This window comes from Argiope bruennichi, chromosome 3, assembly GCF_947563725.1.
Source record: "Argiope bruennichi chromosome 3, qqArgBrue1.1, whole genome shotgun sequence".
Lineage (NCBI taxonomy): Eukaryota > Metazoa > Arthropoda > Arachnida > Araneae > Araneidae > Argiope > Argiope bruennichi.
The window spans coordinates 44,782,212-44,796,030 of record NC_079153.1 but is presented as its reverse complement, the minus strand read 5'-3'; the positions used below and the strand labels follow the sequence as shown (position 1 = coordinate 44,796,030).

Sequence of the window (13,819 nt, the reverse complement as noted above, 5' to 3'; positions counted from 1 at the left end):
TAATCTTTCATTGTAATGTCTTCGTGTGTGTGTGTTGCTGTTAAATAAACGCTTTTGATATTTTACAATGTTCGTTGAGTTAAATTTTCCAATATATTACTTCAATAGTTTATAAGAAAAATATGTTTCTTTGGTAAAAATATGGAGCTTTAAAAAAATTTAAAAATGTAAATAGAAAGGTTATAAATTGTGTATTTATTTTATAATTCTTTGACGCAATATATTTTTGTAGATAAGCGTTTGGGTATTCCTTATAAAAGATAAATTCTGGGATAAATTAAATATTATAAATGATGAATGAATGAATCTTAGTACAGAGTACGACATGAATTTTAATTAAATGTTTTTAAGGAATTCTAATGCAAAATAATCTAGATAATTGCTTCAGTAATTTTTAGATAACTAATTACAGGTGGTTATCAAAATAATGGAAACACCTTAGATTTATAAAGAATCCTTTATTAGTATGATGTAGGACCGACTTTGGCATTTAATACAGCTGGCATTCGCCTAAAAATCGATTCATACAAGTGTTGAATAGTGTTTAGAGTAATATCGTACCATTCGTCCTAGAAATATTGTGAAAACTCTGAAAGAGATGCTGGTGGAGGATATTGATCCCGTATTGAACGCTCTAAAACAGACTATAACGGTTCAATTATATTGAGGTCGGGTGACTATCACCGGGCCAAGGCAGATGTTTAACTTCATCTTCGTGTTCACCAAACCATGATTGGACAAGTCTCGCTGCATAGATAAGTGCATTATAGTCCTAGAAAATTCCATCTCTTGTAGGAAACAAAGTTTGCATCATAGGATGGACCTATTCAGCTAAAATTTCTCTATACTTCTCCCCAGTGATCTATCCTTTCAGGATTTCGATTGGTCTAGCAGAAAACCATGACATGGCTGCCCATATTATAACAGATTCCCCTCCATGCTTGACAGTTGGAAGGAGACAATCACGATCACACGCTTGTGCTGGTACCCTCCAAACGGATACCCGTCCTGTTGTAAGGAAAAGTGTGAACCACGATCAGTCAGACCATATTACTTTCTTCCACTTATCAATCCACCAGGTTTTGTGAGAGATACATCCCTGAAAACGACGTTTACTATTCACATCTGTGACAAGTGGCTTGGGAATTGCTGCTCTGCCATAAATGTTCTGTTTATAAAGGTGCCCTTCTAACTGTAATCACTGACATTGGAGAATCCAGATGGGTATTGAACTCTGTTGTCACTTTTGCTGTAGTTGTTCGCTTTTTAAACATTAGAATATGCTTCAATACCAGTCGGTCTCTTTCACTGACCTCCTATTTCCGCCCACTATTTTGCTTTGCCCGAGCTTGTCTTGCCGCGCTGCGTGTATGCTGTCATGACTTTAGAAAGCGTACCTCTAAAAATACCTAAAAATTGGGATGTTTCGGTCACGCTTGCTCAACTCCTACAATTTGGCCTCTCTGAGAGGTCCGACATTTTACACTTTTAAAAAAATACCCAAGTATTACAGAACTTTAATAAAGCTAACACATACTACCAGAATATATACATTGCTATTTATAAAAAAAAGTGGTGGCTATTATTATATCTTAATGCTTATAAAGCTTATTGAAAAATATCACTTTTATTCACAGATGTTTCTATTATTTTGATAACCACCTGTATTTTCGAATACTGAGAAGTATAGGAACGTAATTATGCCTGGGAATCACAATGTATTATTAATTTCGTCATTACTTCTACATAATGGGGCGAGTTTCTTATATGTTTTCTTTTTATAAAAAAACATTTTTATAAAATTTTAACATCCGATGTTCGATATTTACAAGAATGAAATACATTCTATTAGTATGTTTTTTTTTGTTGCTTCAGAAACAATTAGTGAAATATCACGGCAGGTGCAATTATCAAATTGCAATTATTGCTTTATTTTATACTGTAATTTTTTTGAGTGATTTTTTTTATATTATTACATATTGTGAGTGTTTTCATTACGAGTTTTTGGAACCGTTAAATAGTGTTAATTATTTGATAATAGTTAATAGTTAATTATTTGACTGCACCAGCTCGCGATTAATACTTGAAATTGTTAAAAAATAATGTAAGAAATGTTAAAAATGGGTAAACTGCAGTTTTTATTCATTTTCTTGTTGTTAAACATAAAATAAATTTCGAATTCAGTTTCAGAATTAAAAAAAAATAATTAAATGCTGGTTTCTTTTAAAGAATTAAATTTTATTTTGTCTAAGATCTTATTTACATATTGTTTCCCTAATATCATGTAAAATAGAATGGCATATATTAATATTAATACAATACTTATTTCAGATATTTATTTCAAGAAAAAGAAGGCATCAAAAGTGAAACCATTGTCATATACAAATTTATAGAATTTTAAATGTAGAATAGATTTACCTTTGTTAGAATCAAATTAAAAAAAAGAGATTATTAAATTCTTACATTATATTTAACAAAATTTTTTGAGCATTGTTGTATAGTTCATTTATGTATAATGCAAACTATTTCTGTTAAGCCATCGAAAAAAAATGTGTAGATTTATGTAAATAGAAATATATAGATTTCAAAATTAACAAGTATAATTGATTTCAATTATTTTTATGATTATAAGATCTAAGCTACTTGAAAGATGTATGGAATAAAATATTCTCATTCATAAAATGTTCATTTATAATTTCTTAAGCGAGTCTTTAATTTGTTTGAGCTGATATTAAATACGCTTCAAAATAATAATTTTACTTTATGATAAAGATAAAAAGTAAAAAAAAAAGCAAAAAGTACGAAATAGGCAAATTTAAAGATACACCATGACAAATCAATGAAGCAGATTACAAATTAGAAGGTGATTGTAAATTAAGGACATTTTTTATCATTATTTAATTTGATAAATTAAGGAAATTAAGTGAGCAACTATAATCGTTTAAATGCAACCATTATTTTATGATAATATATATATATATATATGTAACTAAACGGAACTTTTGATGAAACCACGAGCTGCTGTAAGACCAGTACCATAATATGTAAGTATCAAATTTTATGAACCAGCGGATAATTCTTTCCTCTAACGAAACATTAAAAAAATTAATTGATTAATTAAAATAGAAAACAACTTCGTGCTTTCTGAATTAGGATGTATGATTAAGTTATATTTTTTTAATATTGATTGCATTTGTTTTCTAAATTTTTGCTTTAGATTTATTTTGAATTTAATGTGCACTTATAACTATTTATTGCAATATGTATCTCTGTAACATTTTGTCAATTCCCGTAAAATTTGAACTTTATTTTACTTTAATTAGTACAAAAGACTTTTTGCTAAAACAAAACATGTTTATAAAAAATTTAAACAAAACATACTACAAAAAACAGAATCATTCAACTGGTTGCCAAGAATATTGGTAATATTTCTTTCCTGATAAATTGTTTAGATATATTGTTTAATATTAAAGTAGTGTTATTTTAATAATCTTATTTACTCTGTGTATTGTGTATATGAACCAATCTGATTGAGACATTAGCATAATAGCGTTGCTTAAAACATAAATATCCGATTCCTCTATCATCAACATTTCGTGGTATTGAAATTTCACTTTTTTCTAAACGTCACATAAGTGCTCACATATTAAACAGAATCCTTCTCTCTTAGCTTACAACAATGTAAAAAAATTCACGCGATCAGATTGTTGACTAAAAAATGAAAACGGTTTGAACTTCAAGCCAGTAAATAATATAATCTAAATGAAACTAGGAAAAATATTTATAAGTTTCCAAAATTCAGTAAAAATTCATACGACTATTTAACTCCTGTCATTAAAAAGACATTTTTTTATAAATTTTGAAATGTTGCGAAACTTGTTTTTGTGCAGTAATTTTTTTTTTTTTTTTGAAATTATCGAAGACACATAACAAAATTCAGCTGGACGTTTAATTAATGAAAATTGTAATTATATATATAAAAAAAACTTTGAATGCACATTCTCACCCTTCAGGTTATACATGTGCTAAGTTTAGTAGCTGTAGGTCAAGGTTGAGTTGTATGTGTACCTAACAGATTTACCTTTATTATTAGTATAGATATTTGAATAAAAGTATCATCATAATTGAACGGCGAGCTAAGGATTTGAAATGTTGTGAGTTAAAAATTAATTATAGTGTTCCTATTCCTTTATTCTCTGTCAAATGTTTTGAACAATTGAATAATAAAAATGAACAACTTGAGACAAAAGTAAAACTATTACCTTAAAAATTCCATTATCTCAATTCAAATACGGTACAAATAAAAATTCTGATAGGTTTGATACTTTTACCCGAAAACAAATTATCTTTCATTGATTTAAAATGGTAACTTTGTTTTTATCTTTATAAAAACATGCAATGAATAAAAATAGAAAGCATCCTTTTGTTTAAAATAGATCTTTGATGCATCAAAAATACTTTTTAAAATATGAGTTTAAATTCTTAACTTTCAAATAGCAACCAATAAATGTAAAAAAAAACTTTTTTTTCTGGTAAAAAATAGCTTAAGAATTTTGTTTTTACTATTTAAGAAAGCAGAATGAAAAAAGCTTTTTAAAAAAGATAAAATTCAGAGAGAGAAAAAGAAACTCCAGATTTTATTTGAATGAATTCCATCTTTGCCGTTAGAAATGAATAGCAACAATTCGTGTTAGATGTGATTATGGTGTGAGTTGGCAAGAAGGTGGAAAAAGTTACCGGAAGAAGGATAAATTTTTTATTTGCAACGTTATTTATCTTTCTAAATTATTTCAAGCATGCAATGGCTTGGAAGTAGAATTTCCTCTTCATTTCTGGTTTTTATTCCTTAAATTAAAAGTACTTCTTTCTTTAGTTGCAAACAGTAAACTTTGGATAGTAATAACATAGCTGAATGCGTGCTAAAGCGATGCTTTTAAGTATCACCATTTTTGAGGATGTTAAAATTCGAATATTGTTGATTCCGTTTTAATTTTTTTACTCTCATCATTATGTATTTGTAAGATGGAAGGTTATTACAAATATACTAATACTAATAGCCATGCTTTTTTTAACTTTTTTTTTCAAAGAATTGATATGCTTTCATTCGGTTTAAAAAGTTATATTTTTTCTATAATTATTTAAAAAATTTTAAATTATTATTATCTTCTTTACGAAGACATTTGAAGAATAAAATGGAAGATTGTATTTAAGAACAATAGATTACCTTTGAATAATACAATCTAAAGAGGAATAGAATCTCATAATAGTTTTTTTAAATATATATTTTTTTTTATTCTCAAGTTTGAAAAACGATGTATAAGTTTCGAAATTTGTATATCTAAAGGTAAAATGCATGTAAATACTAATGAAAAATGAAATGCATGTGTTATTGAAATCAGTTATTGGCAACAGTCTATTGGAATATATGCTTTAAAATATATCGTTACAAACCTGCAATTCTGCTTCCCAGCATAGTTGGTTCCATCATCAGAAAGATTGTTTTACAGTCATCTGTATTGGACGGAGTCCGGGTGTCGCGTCGGAGGTCTCCGAGCTTGGCGACTATTTGGCGACTTGGCAACAAATTTGGCGACTTTGGCGCCAAAATAGATTATACACGAAACATCAAGAAATTTCCCGATCCGTCAATTAGGAACCGAGATACGACTCGAACGTTCCTGATTGGTTGAGAGGCTTCTAGCCCCGCCTCCTGAGACCTGTAAAAGGGGGCAGCCGCAGCTGCCAGAGTAGAATAGTCTGAGAGAGCAGTCGGAGAGAGTAGTCGGAATCGACGGTGAAGAACTGGTCTTCCAGGGATTAGCAGAGCAGCGACGGAGTCAATCTTGTGCTGAACTAAGCTGTGCGCTACTGTCTGCATTAGAGTCTTGTTGTGTGCTGCTGTTTGAACGTCTCGCGGCTGAAGATAATTGTCTTCTCTGTGCTGTATATAGTTGTCGTCTTTGTGCTGTCCTGTGTGTCTTCGTGTAAATAAACGTCGTTGTTTTTTTTTCTACTGCCGCCTGCTTATTGAGCGTTCTCCACACCATATAACTCTCACTATCCAAACGAGCCCCGGAAATTTCGTAACAATATTTAAAAGCAAGCTTCTGCAATTATTTCTAAAATTAAATTTTGTATTTCAAAATAATATCCATCACTCCAAAGAAAGGTTTCAATATTCAATAAATTGTAGCGGAATTTTATGAGCGAGGATAGAACCTGGGACCTTGTGGTTCGCAGCCGAGTAAAACAAGACCGCAAGAAAAAACGTAATTACTTTTGTTTCGTAGCTGTTATCTGGCTTATAAGCTTTTCGCCACAAAATTACCTGAATTCAAATATGAATAAAGTAATAAATAGTCATTTGGGGCTGAAAAAATATGATATTTATTATCTTTCGCTTCGAGATGTAACAGAATATGGAAATTGATGCAGAATTGTATATAAAAATATTCTGTTTAATGTCTATGTTTAATATTAAACCAGCTATAGTGGTTTTCCAAAAAATTTCTCACTTACTCTTTGATAATGGTGATACTTTTACACCAGAAAGCACTTTCTATGGAACTGTCTTACATTAAGTACAAAATATTAACCTTTAGTGGGTATTTGCATTTTTACAAGATCTCTCATGTCGAGTATATTGGCGATTAATCTCTGGTATGCGGTGAACAATAGATGAAAATTAAATTTGTGTTTCATACACGTTTTTCCTAACACACTGAAACAAAACCCTGACACAGAAATACACTTACAGTTAGTTACAAAATCTCATCCCAAATTTGATATATTTAATTAACTGCATTTTTAAATTATAGCGTTTAGATATTTCTGAGAGTACAGCACGAAAGATGACCAACCCTTTGTTAGATTTAACTCAACAATTGATTGATGTTTATCTAACCTATAGATAGAAAATCAGATCACCGAACGTAATCTGTCTAACTCTCTTCATTTTGTAGTTATCGTGATAAATTATATTCTAACAGCTGGACATACATAGTTCCTCTGAACGGATTTAACTCAAATTTGTAAGAAATGAACGAATTTGGTATAAAGATACATCAAAATTCATCATTTTAACTGAACGAGGACAGTTCTACGACAGCTGATGATAAGTTCCAATATCTTCTGCAAGCAGTAGTTCCAAAATCGAAAGCTGCCAGAGTTGTCGAGAGTTTTCCAGCTACAGCGGATAACTACCCGAAAGCGACTGCCCAGCTCAAAGACAGTTTCGGACGAAAGGATCTCTTGGTTCAAATTTACGAGCGGAACTTATCCATGGTCATGAAAAATGAGATATCTGGCCGTGCGACGACAGATCTTCCTGTCCTTTATGACGAACTCGATTCCAAAATTAGAGCCCTGGAGAGTTTAGGTCGAACTCAGGTTAGGGTGATTTTCTGAGCCCACTAGTGGAGTCCTGCCTGCCCGAAGAAATTCTCATCACATGGGAAAGACACAGGAATTTGAACGAGATATCTGGCGGAACACGGTCCCTGGAACAATTACTTTATTTCCTAAACAAAGAAGTGAGGGGAGAACAACTCATTGAACTTGACCGATCTGGTTTTGCTTCTGGTTCGCAGAGAAAACAGGATACGTGCCTAAAATCTGCTCCGGATTATGGAACTGCTTCCATGTTGGTAATCACGTTTAATAAAAACGCCCCCGGTAAGCGAAATTTACTTTGCATTTTTTGCGGTAAAAAGCACTTCTCCAAGGACTGTTTTGAAGCTAGAACAATGCCTTTAGAAGAAAAAAAGAACATTTTGTTAAGCAAAAAAGCTTGTTTTGCTTATTTCTCTACTGGTCATTTTTCTAAATTTTGTAAAGTTAAGAATCAATGTACGCATTGTAAAAAACCCCATCATTATTTAATGTGTGATAATCCTAAAGAAAATAGTGTTAAGAGTATATCTACTGTAATAGAAACAAATTCATTGTCTAATAACTGTAATGTAAATATTGTATATTTAATGTCTTTATTTGTGAAAATACAAGTGGACGGTAAATCAATGACGCTTAGACCTTTGATTGATAGCGGATCTCAGTATTCTTATATACCTAAACAAGCAATAGAAAATTTGGGTTTTAAATCAAATAAGAAAATAAAAATGCAAAATATGTTGTTCGGAGGAAAGAAAACAAAAAGCCAATTTCATGATATGTTCAGATTAATAGTTTCATCCCTCGATGATTCATTTTTTTTCTAATAGTTTCTATGTAGAAAGTAAGATTTGTGGCAGTGTGCCAAAACTAACTGATCATAACCTCATAAACCAGCGAAAGCAAAAAGGGATTATTTTAGCTGACTTGAGCAAGAGCGATTGCGAAATCAACTTATTACTGGGTGCAGATGTAATCGGAAGATTGTTTATGAATGTATCCGTACAATTGACCCCGGTTTGTCAATAATTATTACGCGGTTAGGAAATGTTGTAACAGGAACAAAGCAATTATGTAAAGGGTGTAATACATAGGTTCCCAAAGTGGTCCAGGTGGACCCCCAGGGGTCGATAGGAGACCACACGGGGGTCCACGTAGACGTGAAAAGAAAACAGGGGTTCACACGTTGTAAGAAGGGGTCCACGAAAAATTTTCTGGTTTTTCATAATAAAGAACAAAAATTTTGGCTTGGAGTTACCTATCAACATAAGCAGGTAGCATCATTCACTAGGTAGGTACTCAAAAATATTCGAGACTCAGTTCAAACACAGAATTGAATAGAACAATACATAATAGTACAAGTGGGGAATAGTGGGAAATTACGAGAAAATTTTTGATAGCGTTTCCCTCGTCATAACTTGTCAAAAGAAGTTTTAGCGCCGTTACCAATCTGTTAACAAAAAAAAAGGAGCTGATTGAACATCACAGAACGGGGAGATTTGAGATTACTTCTTACAAAACTGAAGCCAAATATTGATAATTTGCTGTCAATTCATCAAGTACATCTGTCTCATTAAAAGTATGACTACTTTTTTATTGTTGCTTTACATTTCAGAGTTCATTGTTGATTTTTTTGTCAATTGTTGATTGTTTGTAATGATAAATGTTTATAATTTTGTAGAACCACAAGTATTATTTTAATAAATAGGACACAAGAAAATATGCTACTTTTTTTCTTCTTAACAGCCCCAATTTAGGGTGATATTTTTCAGAAGTTTTGGGAATACAGTAGAAATGTAGCAGCAAGGGGCCTACCGAAAATAGTAAAACTTTGAAAGTGGTCCACGAGAAAAAAAAGTTTGGGAACCTCTGGTGTAATGTAAACTACGATATGACCTTAAGTGCTCTTTCTTTGTATGATAAAAATGCTTCGGTAAGCAAATTATGGGATCTTGAAACTATTGGAATGAATGACCCAATTGCGAAAATAAATAAAAGTAAAGAGCAGTTGAAAGCCGCAGAGTATTATCAAAACAATAAAAATGTTATCGGATGGCAGACAGTTTACCCTTTAGAGAAAACGCGAGTGAATTGCTTTCGAATAAAGAGCTGACCTTGAAGAGGCATAAATGAAAGTGTGAAAGTATTAAACAAATGGGTCTTTCCGATGTATACCAAGCGGTATTTAATGAATGGGAAGATTTTAAAATAATAGAAAAGTTGGAAGTAAAACAAAAACTTATTTTTTGCAGCATCGATCAGTGGTTTAAAATGATAGTATTACTACAAAAATTAGACCAGTTAATGACGTGTCCACACGAGAAAGCTGGAAAAGTTTGAGTCAATTATTGTATACAAAATTTAATTGAACAAATACTGGATATTATAGATAGGTTTAGAAGTTACCCTATTGGAATTTCGGCAGACATTGAAAAGGCTTTCCTTCAATTAAGGATTGCTTCCTAACATCGAGATTTTTTGAGTTTCTTTTATCTTAAGAAGAGGAAGAAATGATTTACCGACATTACCGTGTAGTTTTTGAGGTATCATCAAGTTCTTTTCTATTAGCTGCTGTTTTGTCACACTTGCTAGAAAATGCACCTATAGAATATTCTGAAATTGTTGATAAATTGAAACTTTCATTTTATGTAGACAGTTGTGTTACAGGGGTTAATAATGTAAAACAACCGGAAGAATTTATTGAAAACGCTTAAGAAGTTTTATTACATGGTTGCTTTCATTTGAGAAACTGGGAAAGCAACGTTAAGAATAAGTATGTTTCTAAAAGTAGTGGGGTTACTAAACTTCTAAGAATTTTGTGGGATCTGAATAAAGATACTTTAAATTGTATTTTAAATTCTAGACAATTTTATGGAAGAGCAGCAAGCATTTACGAAAAGGCATCTATTGTATGGTATTCAGAAAATTCTTGATTCGATTGATCAACTAATTTCTATAACTTTGCCTCCTAAAATTTCATTGCAACAAACTCAGAGTCTCAATTTAAATTGGAATTCTATTTTGCCAGTTGATTTTATTAACTCTTATAAAAAGTGGCTAAAAGAAATTAATGTTTTAAATGATATAGAAATTCCTTTTTTTTTTTTTCTTTTTTTTTTTAAATCTGAAATACATGTATGTGTTGATGCTTGCAAAGAAGCATATGCTGCATGTATATGTTTAGGAACTGAAAACTTCGAATGGTGTAAAGATTTTTCTTGTGAGAGCTAAATCCAGGGTAGCTCCCATTAAATCAGTAACTATCCCTAGATTAGAATTAATGGCATGCTGTATTGGTGCCAGATTAGCACATTCTGTACAACTTGCTCTTACTATTACTGACATAGAAACAATTTTTTGGAATTATTTCATGGTAGCTTTTTTTGGTTGAGGGATAAAGGGGAATGGTCAGTTTTCGTTGCAAATAGAATTACAGAAATAAAAGTCCTTTTTCCTAGAAGTGATTGGTGTCCTGTACCCGGAAATATGAATCCTGCCGATCTTATTTCTCGAGGGTGACCCCCCAGTCATTTGATTGAACCAAGATGGTGGAAAGGTCCTACTTGGTTTCTAGGGTCCTGTCATACTTGACCTGCCAATGAATTATTTAATTGTGAGACTTCAGAAATTTTGTTAGAAAGAAGAAAGGTTAGACTATGCAATTTAAACTTGTCAGAAAAAGAGATAACTTGGTATGATAGGAAATTATCAAAATTTCATTCTATTATTCGATTAGTAGTAGATTTATCAATAATGCAAAATATGGTTATGAAAAGAGAAACTTACGAGAAAAATTTATCCTTAGATCAGATAAAGAAGGCTGAGATTCGATATATTCAATCAATACAAATCCTAAATTTTCCTGATTTGAAATCTATATCAAATTTATGTGTTTTTAAAGATGAGAAAGGTATAATTCGAATAAAAATCCGAATTACAGAACGCATAAATAATCCTAATTTTTTATCACCTATTATCTTACCTGGCGATTGTATTTTCACAAAACGACTTATTGAACATTTTCATATTGAAAATTACCATGCTGAAACTCAATTACTCTTAATTAATTAATTAATTAGAGAGAAATATTGGATATTAGGTGGAAGACGAACAGTTCGAAAAGTATGGAATAATTGTGTCGAGTGCCGTCGGTTTAAAAGTAAATCATTTGTTGTTGAACCATCTTTCTTACCTGCTGACTGTATTAAAGATGCCGCAGTATTTGAAGTGGTTGGTGTAGACTTCATTGATCCTATGTACTTTAAGCGAGGTGATAAGTCTTGGATTGTAATCTATGCATGTGCCCTTTTTCGAGCTGTGCCTTTTGAACTAGTTTCTTCTCTTTCTCCTGATTCATTTTTGTTATCATTTCGACGTAAGGGAACAAATTTCCGAGGTGCTTACAACGAGTTAGCGGCTGTCGATTGGAATGAAGTTTCACAATCTGCCGAAGTACAACGTATAACCTAGAAATTTATTCCCCCTACTGCAGCATGGTGGTGTGGTGAATAGCCTTTAGACAGAGCGTGCGCTTTTGTATCCTGGTTAAGTTACTGGGCTGCAAACCACAAGGTCTCAGGTTCTATCTTCGCGCATTCGCATATCGCTAAATTGGTGACCTCGGACAATGAACCTTCAACCTTTGTACAGCTGTTGTGGCGCCATCTACCCGCAACCAAAGTCGTCAGATTCACTTGACGCAGCAAACCAAAGTCGTCAGACTCACTTGACGCAGCAACACAAAAAGGCCGCAGCAACCCAAAGTCGTCAGCCTCACTTGACGTTGCATCAGCAAACACTCACCCACACACTCTCGCAACTCAACTGGGTACAGGCCCATTAAGACAACAGCTACTAAATACATAACCACTCGACATCCATATCATTCGTCTCACCTCCGACTCTCTGGAGGGAGAGTCTGTAGTGAATAGTATATAAGCCAGTTAACAACTACGCTACACGAGCAATTGCTTTTGCATAATGGTTTAGTTACTGGACTGCTAACCACAAGGTCCCAGGTTCTATCCTCGCGCATCACAATCAGCTAAAGTGGGATGGCTTTTGGGAAAGAATTGTTAGAACGTTAAAAGAGCTTTTGAGAAGAGCACTTGGTAAAGCTATATTCGCATTTGAATATTGACAACATTCTTATGTGAATACGAAAAAGTAGTTAATTCACGTCTATTGACTTATCAATCAGAGGATGTGCCGGATCTTACATCAATCACTCCAGCCATGTTTTTATATGGTAACCCTACATCTGAAACAACAGACTTGGATGTCATGGATGGTAATCATCTTCATAAAAGATTGAGATTTAGAGCAAAAATGATCCAAGTGCTGAGAGAGCGCTTTAGAAAAGAATATCTTGGACAGTTGGTTCAGCGCCATCGACAACATCCACAGTCTTGTAACATACAGATAGGAGATATTGTATTAATTGGTGATGATGTGAAAAAGCGTTTTCAATGGTCTTTAGCCAGTGTCATAGAGTTTATACCCAGAAAAGATGGACATGTGAGGAAGTAAGAATAAAGACTCAACATTCTACATTAGTTCGTCCCATACAACGAATATTCCCTCTTGAAGTGATTGGTAGTGATTTTCAAAAACCAGCTGGGACCATCTGCTGACTCATCTATGGAGACTTCTGACAACGACGTGAACTGGCCTCAAGTGTTAAGATTCAGCCATGAAATAAAGAGACCTAATAGACTTAATTTTAGCGACTCTTAAACTTAGTTTTTGAGCTTCCCATAAAGGGGGGAGGATGTTGCGAAAGGCTTGCGAAATGCATCTTTTCTTCTTCTCTAATCAGAACTGCAATAGTAAATGACGTAATTGCTGACAGTTTTTTTTTCCATGTCTCTTCTTTTCTTCTTACTTGCTTATTTGATCGTAAAATGTTGTATTGTTTTTGTGCGCGTGGTTATTAAATGTGCTTTTATGTGTCACACGCCTACTTTTTTGTATATATAATTAATCAGCAATCACGCGACATCGTATAGATATCAACCCACTGATATTTTGAAGCAAATTTCTGTTAGGTTTCGTTTTAGGTGGTACTTATCCAAACTTTATTTTTATTTCTGTGTTAATCAACTATGATTTCAATTGGATGTATTTAAACGCATTTTAAATTAACAAAACAAGGCAGTAAAAGTTTGGAAGACGGGGCATAAAGAGGCCCAAGATAACAGTGTTAAGGGGCGTTGATTACACAAGCACTAAATTTACGTCGATAGCTCTCGCATTATTAAAAAATCACAACACAAGAATAAATTTGGACTCTTTTTCCTTTATTCTGGCCATCATTGCGTAGAAGGCGCAGCCTTGCTACCGCACACACACTCGCTAACGCTACACGATACACTGAAGTGTTTTTCCCTTTGCCGCAAGAGGGCAGCACAGTGACAGGTCGGAACATACC

The 13,819-nt window shown here is 32.9% G+C and overlaps 1 protein-coding gene across 1 annotated transcript; it reads left to right on the top strand.

The window, feature by feature from the left end:
• The first annotated feature begins 905 nt into the window (after positions 1 to 905).
• On the top strand, positions 906 to 12,918 carry LOC129962819 (uncharacterized). Its single transcript, XM_056076818.1, has 3 exons — positions 906 to 1,084; positions 11,469 to 11,848; positions 12,590 to 12,918. The coding sequence occupies exons 1-3, from the start codon at positions 906 to 908 to the stop codon at positions 12,916 to 12,918; spliced, it is 888 nt and encodes a 295-aa protein (XP_055932793.1).
• The last annotated feature ends 901 nt before the right edge of the window (positions 12,919 to 13,819 follow it).